Source organism: Antennarius striatus, chromosome 23, assembly GCF_040054535.1.
Source record: "Antennarius striatus isolate MH-2024 chromosome 23, ASM4005453v1, whole genome shotgun sequence".
NCBI lineage: Eukaryota > Metazoa > Chordata > Actinopteri > Lophiiformes > Antennariidae > Antennarius > Antennarius striatus.
Genome location: NC_090798.1, coordinates 4,438,270 through 4,455,238, shown reverse-complemented (window position 1 = coordinate 4,455,238; position 16,969 = coordinate 4,438,270). Strand labels below are relative to the sequence as shown.

The 16,969-nt window shown below is 40.1% G+C and overlaps 1 protein-coding gene across 1 annotated transcript; it reads right to left on the bottom strand.

Moving 5' to 3' along the window:
- Positions 1-410: 410 nt before the first annotated feature.
- stk26 (serine/threonine protein kinase 26) lies at positions 411-16,668 on the bottom strand. Its single transcript, XM_068308080.1, has 12 exons — positions 16,438-16,668; positions 8,479-8,547; positions 8,149-8,310; positions 7,899-7,955; positions 7,109-7,217; positions 6,482-6,639; positions 3,455-3,640; positions 2,737-2,879; positions 2,531-2,627; positions 1,992-2,054; positions 1,744-1,871; positions 411-1,619 (listed from the first exon to the last, which is right to left on the bottom strand). The coding sequence occupies exons 1-12, from the start codon at positions 16,456-16,458 to the stop codon at positions 1,604-1,606; spliced, it is 1,209 nt and encodes a 402-aa protein (XP_068164181.1). The 5' UTR covers positions 16,459-16,668; the 3' UTR covers positions 411-1,603.
- Positions 16,669-16,969: the final 301 nt, after the last annotated feature.

Here is a 16,969-nt window from a genome sequence, read left to right as displayed (position 1 = left end):
TTAGATCCAAAGCTTGAAAATTATTTATTTATCAGACCCTACCTGAGATCAGTGAGTAAATCAATAAGGGTCAAAGTCAAATTCAAGCACAAAGTCTAAGAGTGTTCTGTTGTTGTGATGCTAATGTGGGTTTGGAAAACGTCTTGAATAACTCTGTAGGTGATGTCACTGTGAATTTAATTGTAATTTTATATGAATGGTCTTGTGAATTCTTCACAACACTAATGTGAATACAGGATTATAAGAATAAAAAGTCATCATAATACAGGAAACAAAAAGCGTTTTTACATTGTTGCTGGATATTTATTTGAAAAACAAACAACTGAGAAGGTGATTCTCAATCAAATTTAAATATTTATTCATAAAACTCCAACTCCCACTACAAAAAGACTACATTTATGTAAAATCTTACATCTTTCATTTTACACCCCTCCCCCCCCAAGCATTGCTGTACCCATTATGATATATAAAAAGGCAAAAATATACAAGTTTTATAGTGTCTTTGGTACAAACTATCAGTAATATCTGATTACAGCTCCCTTTATGCTCTTGAGACGGACCTGTGCTACTTCCTGTTGTTAGCTACTTCGAACTTTGTCCTTACATGCCGAGTGTTAGCAGTCAAAATGTTAGCAACTCTCAACATTTAGGTGCTAATCATGGAGACATAAGCCTATTCAAGAGTTTATCTATTTAGTTTGGAATCAGTTAAAACATGCTAAGTAGTTAGCTTACTACAACCTCCTAACTCTCTAGCTGAGCTACAGCCTGGCAGCTCAGCATGTTAGTCCGAGACCCAGATTCTCATTAAGGAAACTAACTAAACAATTTCTGGGTTCCTCTACTGTTGGGAGTCTAGGGTAGGTTTTTACTGAAGTAAAATTAATCTACCAGTCAAACTGAAGATTTAAAACTACAAAATATTTCCTTGGAAATTGAACATTTTTGTGTGGATCTGATCAGGGAACTGTAACACCAACTATTACTGATGACTACAACAAATATAAGTAACATTGGCATATGATCTGTCTCAAGTGCTACTGAACAAACATATACATCTACAACGTCAGCGCAGGTCAAGACACAAAACATACTACCGCCGATGGAAAACAATGTAGTATTCTGTGTATCTCTGCATAAAAGTGACGTCTACTTCTGAGAAATGGCTGATAGCATCTGATTAAGGCACATTATGGTAAGTTACACAGTGCAGATTTAGAGACTCGGGTCTCAACGCGCTGATTATTATTATATTATTATTATTATTATTATTATTATTATTATATTATTCCAAACTTAACCTTGGCCTTAGGAACAAGAAATGAAAATCACCAATCTTAAAAGATTGTATTTTCAAAGCTTCAACAAAATAATGGAGCTGTCTAGAGTGGGGAGAAAATAAGCCTTCAACCATCAGCAGCAAATGATATATATGAATGTGTATGTTACATAATTTGTGTGTGCGTGTGTGTGTGTGTTGTGTACAGCGAGGAGACATCGCACAGCAAATCTCCATTTCCGATCCTCCAGTTGCACTGTCGTATGGAGACACAGTCTATTTTCACAAAACGCACTTCTTTTTTTTTTTTAAAACACCGCTCCTTCATTTGGTCGAAAATCTGAGAAAAAGAGATGGAAATAAAAAACAACAACAAACAGATTAACAACTAAAAAATGATTTGATGAAACCCTCAAAGAAAAACAGCAAATAGTCCTAAAATCACTGACATATACATCTGGTACCTGGCAAGTATGTGTGTGACCATCCTATCAGTGATGCCTGGACAGACGTCTTCAGCCAATCGGATGTTACGTTCCAGCTCGTCTATAGCCAATCGCTGCTCTGAATGCTCCTTGTGCTGCTCTTTCAACTGCAAAACAAGTTGCTCTGTCAGGTGTAAAACAACAGCAACATGGAAACAGAATCACACTCGACTAGTATTCATTTGTTTAATGATTTTTCTTAGTGACTGCTGTGTATTTATACTAACTTCAGTGAAGACGGGAGAGATGACTGTAGTCAGACTGGCAGATTTACTCAGCTGATCCTGGCTCTGTGTAGATGAACATGAGGAGGAGGAAAAGGAGGAACCCCATTTACTCCCGATGCAGACAACAAATACTGGACAAGTTTTGCTCTTAGAATGAATCGTTAGTAGATTCAGATTGTTTTGTTAATCCCATTTCCATGGTAACGAAGCCATCCTTCCCTTAGGTGTGATCATGAGCTTTATTAATGTGGGAACAACTTAGACCTTAACAAGAAGATCGCTCAGAGCATTTGAGCCACATGTCGTTGCTCTCTGAAGCTTTATATTATGATGGCATTCTTACTATACGTGTTGCTGCTCTAACAGATTGTCTACAAACCTATAAAACACTGATTTATACAATTTGTAGGCAAATTAAAACCTTTAATGTACAGATGCCACGTTTCTGGCTCATATCAATGTACACTGACAAGCTATTTGTTTGTTGTTGCACACAAACAAACAGCTTAAATGTATTTCTGTATTCAGATGGTACAAACCGTTCCATTGAGGACCTTCCTGCTCTCCGTCTTCTTCTTGCGGACCGTGGTGAACGACCACTCCGGTGACTCGCTGTTCTCTTTGTTATTGGACTCGCTTTTGGCACAGAGAAAAAAACCCACTCATGTTACCCACCATTCATCTGAAGGAACGGATAAGAAACAGGTCTGGTGAAACAAATAAAGGTTTTAAGTAATGGGACTACCTGTCTGAGTCTTCGGAGCTGCTGTCGCTGTGCCCTTCGGCCTTCCATCTCCTGTACCTGTCAATCAACTCGCTGAGGTAGGATGTCTTCTTACAGTGCTTGACGATGAATTTGTGTTTGAGGAGCTCCTTTGCTGTGGGACGCTGTGTGAACGACGAGGAAATGTGTCACACCGAGTTTTTACAAAGGTTATAAAGACAAAAATATGCTATAGAAAATAAGATGTTGTTTCTGCTAAGTATAAAAATGGTATTTTTATATTTGTGCAGCTCATAAATGGAGAAGAAGAATGAGATGTAGAAGAGGATGGAGGCGAGAAAATACTAGCCCACCAGGGGGCAGCACAATGCCACCAGAAAATCTGAACTGAATGTGAAAAAAGTAACCTGCTATCCCTAATTCTGATTTAACAGGTTGGCTAACCTTAGCGATAACTTTAAAACAATCACACGTACACACATATTTTCTCCTGATAGTCAAGCATAAGCCTAAAGTAAGACAAATTGAATATATTCAAGCATAAAATTAAAATAAAAAATAAAAAAACACATACACTCCAAAACGCTACTTTCTGAGCTGTTCTTCAAAGATGATCTCATTGTTAATCAGAGTAATCTCTCTACGTAAAAAGAAGCTGATATTTATGAAATGAAGTAGATGAACACTGATGGACTTTCAGCGACTTAAAGAGGAGCCAGATAGGACAGAGTTGTCTTACGAAGGTGGGGTCCTTGTTCAAGCAGGCTTCAGTGAACTCTTTGAAGCTCTTGGAGAAGTCGCCCACTAACGTCGGCGGAGGAGACTTGGGAATGTGGAACAGCACTCGCATTGGATGCATGTCTGAGTTTGGAGGTTCACCTTTGGCGAGCTCAATGGCTGTGATGCCCAACGACCAGATATCAGCCTGGAGGCACAAAGAAGTTAAGGAAAAACCCGTTATTGCAGACACTTTGGATGAAGAAGGATTTGTGAACTGTTCAAAGATGTTTAAAACAATCCACTGGACTTTATCCAAGCCTCTCATCCAAGAGGCTTCCTCAGAAAACCCTCTAATGTTGGAGGATAAACAATCAAATGTAAAAGTTGTCGGATTACTTTCGCTAAACAGACTGCATGAATTGCCAAAACACACACAGTCAAGAGGTCTGAGTTGTGACTTCACGTTTGCAAGATGGTGGTGGCAGCCACCAACCATATGTCAAACACAAGCACACAACCTGATGACAACAAGCGTTCGGAAGTTACACACAGGTTGAATGTCACATTGCTTCAACTTGCTCCGACGAGCATGTGGCGAGCAGACGCGAGAGTAGTCACAGAGCTGCCCTGGGTCACGTTACAAGATCTTCGGCCACTGTTTGACATATGGCAGCACAGAGCATCCCGCAGCATACAGGCATCACACAACACATGTCACTCATGCACAACAACTGCACTGAGTCGTTACGTTTCATGTCAGTAACACGAATTCAGTCGTTATCACTTCAACCGCATGCTGACGGAAACTAAGTCAGAGTTTTTAGTGTACAAAATTTTCCAGAGCGTTACAGACAAACAGCGCTGCAGGGTTGTGACAACGTCTGTTTGAAAAGAACATACTGTACATATAACACGGATTCATGCAGCTTGTAGGATGAAAATACAAGCCTCCAAAAACACTGAATCCACCCAAACCTAAAGACGTTTTTTTAGAATCTTTTTTGTAGGATATATCTGTGTGATGCTGGTTTGTTTACCCATCACCAGAATAGACGACAACAACAAAGCAGATCTTGAGCTGCATGCTAACCATAAGACATAAGGAGTCATTTTATGTTTGATTGGTTCAAACTCATCTCGCTGTTGCTGAGACTGGACTCTAACCCTTTAAAGACCACTTCTTTTTGTTTCTTTTTAGAACACTAACATAGCAGCTGAGGATGGAGTGAATCTTCTTATTTCTTCTTTTCCTTTCGGCTTTTCACTTCAGGGGTCGCCACAGCGAATCAGTTACCTCCATCTAACCCTTGTCTTCTGCATCCTCTTCTCTCACACCAACTACCTTCATGTCCTCTTTCACTACATCCATAAACCTCCTCTTTGGTCTTCCTCTAGGTCTCCTGCCTGGCAGTTCAAAACCCAGCATCCTTCTACCAATATATCCACTATCTCTCCTCTGGACATGTCCAAACCATCTCAGTCTGGCCTCTCTGACTTTATCTCCAAAACCTCTAACATGTGCTGTCCCTCTGATGTACTCATTCCTGATCCTATCCTTCCTGGTCACTCCCAGAGAGAACCTCAGTATCTTCATCTCTGCTACCTCCAGCTCTGTCTCCTGTCTTTTTTCTCAGTGACACTGTCTCTAGACCAAACAACATCGCTGGTCTCACCACAGTTTTGTACACCTGGAGTGAATGAAGTGAATACTTGTTCAAATGCAAATGACATTTCAAATCATTATATAAAGGTTTAACAAGCAGCAAAGCATACATATGTGAAAAATATTTTAAATCTATTGCTGATTGTTATTGATTAGAGCAGCTTTATAGCATAAAACACACACACCCACAGACACACACACACATACACACACACATACACAATGGTTGTCTTTTAGTAAGCCTGTTCCCGGCTCAGGTTACGTCTCCTCATGTAACCATAGTCTTGCCTTCACACTGTGAGACCTTATCCTCCTTCCATTTGTAGAAAAACAAAGAAAACAACCTAAACACGCTAAAATGTAAATGTATCATGCTCACAGCTTAAATCACTTCCATTGGAATTACTACAAAATTCAACCTGTGACAAAAGGAATCATGACTGAAAATGCTGACTGTCAAAGAAAAGCATGATTTGAATATCTGCTAATTTATAATTTTTGTTTTGTTTTTTTCAAAATGTAACATACATACAATTGAAAGTGTCAGCATATTAGTGCTGTGATGTGACAAAAAATAGGCCAACAGGCTAGCAGCAAGCATCGACGCACTATTTAATAATAGTTGATCTGTGTGACGTTAGAGGAAGATGGTAAATCACAGACACATCCTACATGTTACAGACACACTATTCATATAAGCTGTAGTGTAAACACAAGCTGAGTCTAACTAGATTAGGAGACAATCATGTGCTGCGCCACACCCTAATTACAAACACACCTTCATCAGGCAGAAGGCTGCCGTTTTAAAAGCTGTCTGTGTTCCACAGCAGCAGGTGTATCTATGACTGCATCGGTGTTTGCTCTGTGGTCAGCAGTTATTCTGAAGCAGCAGCTGCTGGACGCCAAATTAAAAATAATAACTCTGAATAGAGATCGCTCATCACAGAGAGAGCCGAGGAGAACTAAAGCACGTCACAGAGTTTCCATTAGATGCAAATAAAAGCGGGATCGCTGTGGAAATAATGCAAATGCTCTCAAGCTTCTGAGAACCAGAACACGAGTAGCACGATTTGTCCCGGATCATTTGAACTGTGGGTGATGTTTGCTTTTGGTGACTAAATTTGAGTTTAGCAAGGAACAACAGAACATGTCTGGCAGAATAAAAAACGATCCAATTATAAATGTCTAAAATATCAGGACAGTTTAGAGGTTCAAATGACTTTTAATCCATGTTTCTCAACATGCGACCGGGAATTATATAAACTTTATTAATCTCCTGCAGGAGAGTATTATTTGTCCACTCTAGTTAGTTATTGATGATCACAGGTGCACATGCACATAGGTGATGGTGGGTCACACTCAGTATACTTTGAGGAGTCTTACCTTGGAGTCATAGGCGGATTGTTGGATGACCTCTGGAGCCATCCAGAACGGCGTCCCCACAAAGGTTTCCCTCTTGATCTGCGTGTCCGTCAGCTGACCGGCCACCCCGAAGTCTGCCAGCTTCACCTGGCCATGCTCCGACAGTAGGACGTTGGCCGCTGTGATGAAATTACGTCATTAGTTTTCTGGTTTGGATGCCCCACAATTTCATATGATGTTTTGTGGTATATTATCGGCTCAGGTCTACCACCAGGGGGCGACACGGTCAAGTATTCTACAACATTCAGTGGATTGAAAGGTGATAAATTCAGATATCTGGAGGGTAAATATGGGCACAGAAGTGTCTGTCTGCCATCAAAGGGACAATTCACTAATTTTAAATGTCTGAAGCCCTTATTGGACTTTGCCATTCAGAGGGTCTAATGACTACTGCACTGTGGGAAGCGTAGTGTTTTTAAAGTGTAACACTGGACACTCAATTCTGCTGTAGCAATTTTGTCTGATTATTTTGAAATGGGCTTCTTGGGAATCCCCAAGTTTACTAGAAGTAAATATTTTATAATGGGAACAATATTTCTAGCAGACCAAAGGCTCCGGGCTCCACAACCTGCAATAATCTATCTACACCTTTAATGTCTCTGTGGATCTTCTTCTCAGAGTGCAGGTAGTCGAGGCCTTTCAGGATCTCCTTCAGCATGGTGGCAATCTGAGACTCATCAAATGGACCTGCCCGCAGCTGCACACACAAACACACAATGTGCATTGATACACATATGAATGAGATGCCAGAGGTGACACAAATACACACATTAATTCAAGGCAAGAATCAACACAGAGTTGAGGGAACTAAAAGACACCATGGGATCAGAAATAATACAACATAATGTGACAAAAATGATTTTAGCTTCAATTTACAACTTTGTTTTTATCCTTTCTCCACAATTGTGTCAATTTCCCTCAAAAAGATTTGTGAAATATTTGTGAAGAATTATTTATTACTTTATTTACTGTGACAAATTTCGGATATTATTAGTTTTACATGTCTCACTGGTGTATACAGGTACAATAAAAATAATGTTTCCATTTCTATTACATTTAAATTTAAAGCCCTCTCGCCTTATGGCCAAACACTAAACAGACATTTATTTCATTATTTGCTGCATAACCAGTATTTAAATATCTTAAAATATTTTAAAAATGGAACACGTTTCCTCATGATCTTGAGCTTAGCTCAAGGAAAGGTGCCCAATAGTTTTTTGCTCAAACAAACAAGCCAACAACCAACCAATGAGTGACAACATAAAACGTGATTCAGAACAAAGGAAAGGAATTATGGATCCAGTGAAATCTTGAGCAATCAAGATTAATATTACTGAAGCAGATCGATACCCAGAATGAATTGTACTTCAATACTCACCAAGTCGAGCGCCGAACCTCCACCGAGATACTCCATAATGATCCACAGTTTACTGCCCTGAAAGAGGGACAGAGTTTATTTTCTAATAAACCTTCAATATCATTCTCAAATAACTTGAATTTCTTCAGATCTGAGGCAACATCCACACAGAAACAGAAAAAACTCAGCCTGTTACCAGACACTGGACATTATTAATTTGCGCTTTTCCTGCTTTGTGTCATAAATCGATGATTCTGCAGTTGTGTTTTACCTTCAAGTAGGAACCGTAGTACTTGGTGATGTACGGACTGTCACACTGACTGAGAACCGTGATCTCTTGCTGGATGTCCTCGATCTCATCCTCCGCCTCCTCCAGGTCGATGGTCTTAATGGCAACGACGCTCTTGGTGCGATTATCAATACCTTTAAACACCTGCAGGAGGAAGAAGAAGGGATCAGAAAAGACAGAATGTAAGACAAGAGGAAGATGAGGTAGTGGATGAGAGGACAGAGGAACAAAGAGAGGATGGAGGAAAAGCGGAAAACATGAGTAAATACAGTGCCAACAATGAATTCAAATGAAAATAATAACACAACACACCTCTCCAAAAGATCCTTTTCCAATACGATCCAGTTTAGTGAACAACTCCTCCGGATCAATCTGAGTACTCTGAGAGGAGGGCAGGATAGGAGATGAGGACAGAGGAGGTGAGGAAACAAGGAAAAGTACACAAAGTTACTTTATTTTCACTCTATGATTCAATTATTTCTAAAAAAAAAAAAAAAAGAACATAAAAAATTCACATAAATCGAACAACTTTGGTAGGGAATACATTGCGTAACATAACTAATATTATGTAACTATGAAAATTAGATTAAAATTAATGGAATTCAGCTAAAATATCTCAAAGCACATGAAGTTTGATAAAAGCCTTTCTGTCACATTCCCTACTGCTATTTCCTCACAAGCAGGGCTTTGCGACACGACAGCCACGTTGTTATCACAGCGCTACACACATACACACACACATGCACACACACACATAAACACACACACACACACACACCATGAAATGCAGAAGGAAGCCGCATGACAGTTAAAGATAACAGGAACTGAACACACAGCTGCCAGACCACACTCACCAAACTTCTCATTTGTTTCTGACTCTGTTGTTGTTCAGGTCGTCGGTTCAGAGACATAAACTCTCAGTGTTGATGCTTTTCAATCAGGCATATGATGTCACCTACAACCGGCTGCCCAGGCTATTCAAATCTCTTACTTAAAAAGCACCAAGAGTCAGGAAGTTCTCATGTAGAAGCCAACACAACTGATGAGGAGGGGCGACGGCGTCCACCACTGCTGACTTTGTCGTGTTCACCAGAATTACTCCAAACATGCTGATCGGCTTTAGACTACATTATTTGCAGAGGTGGGATTCAAGGAATGATGGGATAAGACTCTGACTCTTGATCCAGATCATTTTAAAGGATTCTTTACATAGTGGGATGATTAAAAGAAGTCTTCTAACTTCATGGATAATGTGTACAGTGACTGGACAAAAATGACAGGATGACATCATTGTAATGCCCATTACAGATCAATCCAGAGTCCAATCTGGATCATGCTCTAAGTCCTGTGATCCAGATGGGGATCTGTGTCTTAAATTTCTTTTACTGCTGCTTACTGTAACAGAAAAACAAACACACAGACTGAAGTTTAGTTTACAGCTCCAACATTGTGCGAGTATGACACACACTCACACAATGTTCTGTGTGAGAGCGCTGAATGAACAAACCCACAGAAGCATATGATACTCCTATGATGCTTGCTGTGTCCTCTCCACTGAGCTAAAAAAGGAACAGTCGCCACACACACAGAGCCCACAATGTCACCACACCCTGCCAGCTAACACAGCGATTACTGTGTAATGATGCTTTCAGCTGATTCCAGAAAAGCAACAGCAGGAGAGGAAGCTGATGATGATTACATCAAAAACAAGCATCTTTGATAGGACTAAGTCTGCATTTCCTGTTCACTTTGCCAGGTTATAAGAACAAGAAAACAAAAAAGACCGGGTGCTGAAGGATAACACAAAAACACTGCTGACCACTGATTGGTCACAGAGCATCATCATTGCATCATTATGGGGTGGAACGCCGGTCTATTCTCAGCAGTGCCAACCCACGTCTGTCATTTATGGTGCAGATCATGATATCATCAAGAGAGGTGGGTGTCACGTTTATGATGACATCACACCAGCACTTCATCGCCATGACGAAGAGCAGCAAGACCTCCAGAAATACACCTGATACCAAATCCGGGTCGAGTGGAGCAGAGCTGGTACCACATATCGGATGGGAAACAATCAAGAAACCCTTGGAGGTTTTCAATAAGTAGCTCTTTTAGGCAGATCCTCCACAGAATGCAACAGGATTTTTTCCCGTCACCTGCTCAATACTTCCACTAGGTTTGAGGTGTTGGAGTGTTAACAGCCTTTATCTCCTGGTGATACATCTAGATCTGTCGATGACAGGTCAGCAAGGTGGACTTCTTTATCTTTCCTGGAAGAAGTTGGAGTGTCACTGTATCCAATTCCCAGCACAGCACTCCTATCTTGGACCTGATCAGCAGTCCAATCTGTCGCTGGTGGCTTAAAGCACCCAGCAGCTTCTCAGGGAGATTCTAATCACATCGCATGACTTGGCCCATCAATGAGATAATCAAAATAAATAAAATAAAATAAAATAAAAATAGGACATGGTGACACACTCTCTTCTGACAGTCAGCCCTGCCTCTGGATCAGACAGTTTTAACGCAAGACCACATGCACTCAGCTAGCCTTTGGGTTTTTTTACATACTACAGCAATAAAAATGGTCCAAAATTACCCCAGCGCTCACAGGACTGCATAATTTGATTGCTTTGTTTTCGATTCTGCAGACTGAATCTGCACACAACCTGAGTGAATCTGTAGCCGCAGTGGGAAAAGGAATCGCTAGCATAAATGACTACTGTATATAACACTTACTGAGAAACTCTCAACATCCATTGCTGCTACGACTGTCTGGCCAGCTTCTTTTGGTTTATCAGTCCAATGAACAATAGAAGAAGACCTTCTCAGATGAAACATGAAGCGGATTGAATCCTTCCTTTTAGTCCAATGAAAGACCTTTTGAAAGTGATGTGAGATTCACATTTTTACTTCCACTAACTAGGAAAAAAGTGCCTTTATAACAAATGCCAAACCCAGCAACACTGAACACATTGCTTCATTACCCAGTTTATAAAAAAGACGAAAAAATGTTTAAATATACATTGGAATCAAATCATACTTGTATTAATTACATAACACTAACTATGATAGTTATAATAGTTATAGTTATGATAATGATTCATTTAAAAGGAAGAGCACCATTATGATTCTGTTATTCAGAATAGTTCATACTTGGAGACTAGAAACTTAATAAAGGGGAAAAAAATGTCCGGAATTCAAACTAGTAAGTTAAAATTTAGAATAAAAGAGATAAAAAGAATCGAAATGTCATTCTTTTAATGTTATATGTAATACGTTCATGTGTTATGTGAAACAAGTGCAGAGACAAACATACAGATCGTGTGTTAATATAAAACACACAGGCTCGAACAGATCCACTCGCATTAAGGAAGTGATATGCCTCTCTTTCAGACGTGGCCTAAGAGTGACGTGGGTTGACGTGCTAAAAGAATAAATATAAAATAACAGACTGCAGTCAGAGGGATCACATAAACATTGAGGCTCCACTTTGACCTTTCTGCCTCAGCGTGGTGAAAGAACAACATTTAGAGGAGAGAGGGAAGTTAAATATTCAACAGTTGCTCAATCATTAGACAGCAGACGGTTGTGTTAGTGCAGTTACATTTTTACATACAGAAACTGTCATCCCAGTCATAAACTGTTCCTGACTGCAGCACAAATAATCCCGTAAATGACTGTTAGACACGCAGTCTGGGAATTTTAATTTGATCTTATCAGTTACGGGCATTCAAGGAGACGTACACGGATGTAAATACTGCTTCTCAGATTTAAAAAAAAAGGTGTCTAAAGTTAATGATTACTGAATCCACCGAGTCAGGCAAGGCTCTAGACTGCGCCGCTCAATCGGATAAGACCCAAGTCCAGGAAGAACGCCGGAAAATCCTTAAATGACAACTGGCTGAGAGGCTGAGGGCTTGTCCTATTATACATTAGAAGTCAAAGTCAAAGTCAGCTTTATTGGCAAATGTACCATATATGCATGACATACAGCACAGATGAAATTGCAGTCCTCTCTGACCCACGGTAGACAGTACAACAGGCAGTACAACACAGACAGTACAACAGGCAGAACAACACAGGTAGTACAACACGGGACAACACAGGCAGTACAACACAGGCAGGACACACAGGCAGGACAACATAGGCAGTACAACACGGGCAGGACAACACAGGCAGTACAACACAGGCAGTGCAACAAGCAGTACAACACATGCAGTACAACACAGGCAGGACAACACAGGCAGTACTACACAGGCAGTGCAACAAGCAGTACAACACATGCATTACAACACAGGCAGGACAACACAGGCAGTGCAACAAGCAGTACAACACAGACAGTACATCAGACAGACAGACAGTACATCAGACAGTACAGCATGAAGTATAAGACGAAAGGAGGCAATTCAAGGTTTCAGTTTCCTCAATCGTGTTTTATAATTCAGTGACTAAACTCATTCAACATTGGGCTGATTTCAATTGAGAGACCAGCGGAGGTTCAACGGTGAAACTCTGGAGTGACGCTCCAGAGCGGAGCTACAGAGGTCACTGAGGTCTGTCTGGTCCATGCTAACGTTCAGCTGCCCAGGAAAACTTGGACCAGGCTGTGGAAACTGTGTTGAGTCAGAGCGGCTGAGAAAAGCTTGTTTTTACTAAGTGGTGTCCAAAAATCCAAACTAAAAAAGCTCTGTGTGCATTAGAGGTCAAAGGTTACAGCTGCAGCAGGAGGAAGTACAAACACAGCATTCTCAACAACGACCTTCACAGAGTCACATCATGTGAACGCCTCGCCACTCTTTAATGTGACGCGATGCATTTGAAGTCCTGAGAAAAACATCTGACATTATCTAAATCTTCACCAGAAGCGCCTCTCAAAACACTGACATCTCTATTCTGAATCAATCGAGGTTTTAGCTCATCACAAAGGAGAAAACCTTGAGCTAAAAAATTCTGATTTGTTGGTGTTTTCATTAGTGAACATCATTACAGTATTTTCTGCACTATAAGGCGCACAGGACTATAAGGCACACCTTCAATGAATGGCCTATTTTAAAGCTTTTTTCATATATAAGGCACACTGGACTTTAAGGCGCACTGTCCGCTTTTGAGAAAATTAAAGGCTTTTAGGTGCGCCTTATAGTGCAGAAAATACTGAAGTTCAAAAGGATTCTTGGAGCAGCGGTTTAGTAAAGTTGGATATTTCTTTGACGTCATGATTTTGATGATGACAACAGTGAAAGGAACCGGGAACTCTGACAATCAGGCGTCGCTCACAAGGTCATGTGACTTCTATTTTAACGCCCTGGTTGAGGAGAACTGTGAATGTCAACAGACCAGACAAAAGAACGCAGATTCTTCATACCTCAGAAGGCTCTGACTCACCATCGACAGCAGTGTGGTAGTCGCTGAATGTTTCTCACCCTCAAATACACCAGAATGTCAGAGAGGACTCCTCAAGCTCTAGTGTGATCGAGTCTGTGATTATATAAGGTGGGGTTGTGAAAATTACAGAGCAGACGAAGAAGACGACGGCCCTCCTGGGTGTTTGATCAGTTGACACACCTGTCACACACTAAACCTGTTCATCAGATTGATTTACAACAGGAAGACTCAGTGGCTGAGCTCAGAAATCAATCGCTAAACCACAGATTCCCAGCAGGAGATTTTGTCCGGCAGGAAAACAGGAGGACCTCTCTTTGCTGTTTTTCCTTCATCACCAGGGGTCAGAGGTCAACAACCAGAGTCATATATGGGCTTGTGGGTTTTTTTTAAACTTGAGGAACTGTTGTGATTCTTAAAGACATTAAAACTTGAACGTTTGATACTGGAGTAAGCATATCAATCAGCTTTTTATTGTTTAATTGTTTAATATACTTACTACATCCAATATTAACAAGCATATTAAACAATAAAAAACTGATTAAGCATTACAGCTATCATAAACTAGAGAGACGTAACATTACAAAAATAGGTTACTAGAAGAATTCAAGACAGACATAAATATTGGGATTTTGTTCTGAAGAACCATTAGAGTTCATTTAAATATAAATTCTTCTGATGCTGGCAGAGGTTTTCTGTTTCTCAGGCTCAGCGGTCTGCCACCACAAAATTCACCACATGAAGCCCTGAATGAGTTGACAGGACATGCTCCTGAAATCACAAATGCATTTTAAAAGCAGCTTATAGCAGGTAGCATCAATAGCTCCTCCAAGGAAGTCATGTTTGTGCTGGTTTCACAGTTAGCAAGACTGACTAGAGGAAAAATACAATAAATTACGGTGGTGGCCTAACTCATTATGGGCCTACAATGCACTCAGTCATTTCACTCCTGGTTAAAAAGAAATAGTCGATTATATCAGCTTATAATTTATGCAGCAAAGTGGTTGCCTTGTATTCAGAACAAGAAGCAAATATTCAGCATGCTATTTCCAAGCACATAATTAACAGGTACAACTCTTTTGTCAAACCCTCAAGTGTTACCAGCATCACACACTACATCCCATCATCCATCTCCCTCACAGGTATGACAGACAGTTGTCTGCCTCAGGTGCTGGCCGTCAGGAGGGTGACAAACCAACCGTTGACAACACCTCTGTCTCACCCACCTGGGGTGATCGAAGTGAGAGAGAGGGGGAACAGCCAGTCCCACAGGTAGAAACACTTGAGAATCAGCCAAACAGAAGATCGAACGTCATTCTTGCACTAAAGCTTGCTCTACACAAAGTGTTAGCAACAGAAACAGTCTAGATCACATGTGTCAAACTCAAGGCCCGGGGGCAAAATGTAGCCCGCCACATCATTTTGTGTGGACTGCGAGAGCATAAAGAGTCATAGTGTCTAAAAATAAAAGGTCAAAAGTGTGCTTTGAGTAAAACTACATTTCCCGCAATGCAGTAATTCGGCCCATTTTAACATTGACAAAAACGTACTAAACAGAGCTAATGTCCTAACTTGTGTTTGATGTTATTTTTCTCTATTCATTTGGATAGTTTGATCCTTGATTGATGGAGTTATGTAGGTTTAATAACCTGCCAAATTAAAAACATTTATATCATAACAGAGAAACAAATATGTTTTTCCCGTGCAACTGTAACTTGAATAAGTACTAAATTCAGAGTTATTTAACATCAAGGAGTAGTTACATTTCTAAGTTACATCTGACACCCCTGGTCTAGATAATCATTTACATCCACCAATCAGCAGCAACCATCATCCTAGAATATATTCTATGGGATAATCAGACAAATTCAATGTTGAGCCAAGAACACAGAGTAAAATATCCTGTAGTAAAAAGACTGGAAGAAGACAATCCTGAATGATGGTGGTGTGTAGAACAACAGACAAAATATCGGTTGATAAAAGAGGATCACAGGGATATCACAGACACGCCTGCTTCTTCATGCCATGCAAATTAAGGAGGATTAAGATACCAGGCTATAAATAACTCGCTTACATGTAGGGAATGTCATTTAAGTGTTTAAAAAGATGTTTTTGTCAGACTCCATTGATGATTAAGTTTTTTAATGTGAACTAACAATTCAGCATCGCATTATAAGGTCATAACAGGACGAATACAGAAGCATCCAGACCACCATAAGATGACTGATGGCAGTCTGTGATGCCAGAGTTAATCTAAAGGTCATTATTACACAGTTAAAGGGTCATTTTACAGCATTAGGTCATTCTAATCTTGCAGCATAAGTCATTATTTAATTATGATAGAGACATCCTGAAAGATTAAACATTATAATGTCACCATCACCCCAGTTTGGAACAGCTTAGTGGCATTATATTAATATTATTGACTTATTTAAACAGACTTCAATGCAAACAGCATAAACTTAGCGTCAAGGGATTTAGAACTGCAAAACCTTTCTGTCATTTTTAACGTAGTATGGAGGAGCTTAGTGTCACTTACAAATATTATTTAGACATTGAAGAGGAATTTAAAAGATTTAAGAACAAATTGAAGCATTATAACCCCAGGAAGCACTGCCAGAGGCAAGTTATAAATCATGACGGGACTATTCTGGGGATTTTTGAGCTCAAATCATGAGGTCAAGGTAGATTAGCTCCGTGTATTTTACATGTTTTCAATGGATTTAAAGACCATAGAGTCACTATAAACTTCACACGAAGACTGCTTTTGCTTTATAACTTACTATATGAATACTTCAATTTTGATAAAGTGCATTAATTTGCTCGTAAAGGCGACTACCGAACCAAACAAGCTTTCATTTCTGCCACCGTGTCTACCTTTCTGCTTACCTGCATACCAGGAACTTCCATGGTTACTTCGAAGAATGAACGCCCTTTTCCTCCTCCAGGTTTGTGTGTTTTCTTCTTCTTCTTGGAGTATTACTATAACTTGTATCCCCCCCTTCCACCACTCCTCCGCAAAAAAAAAGAGGTTCAACTTCGAAAGGAAGAAATATATCCTACAGAGAAGGCGGTCAGTTTTCAGTGTGAGAAGAAATTGAGAAATGTTCTCACGTCCAGGGAAACAGCAGCAAGAAAAAGTTGAGCTAGTCGCTGCCTACTTCAGGGCGGAGCGATAAAGTGAGTAAATGTCAGTTTCAAGCTTGAGGACTGCTGCTGCCGCCCTCTGCCTAAATGTTGTATGACATGTAGAGTTTTTTTTCACAGTAAATGTGATCAGAAATTCGTCAGACCTCTCATTCTCAAATTCATTGTATAAAATGTGAATTTTAAAAATTTCCGTACATAAAGCTCAAAGGATGCATCCACATTTTGAAGTGGATACAGGGATTCAATGTTCTCATTTATCTGTTACTGTATT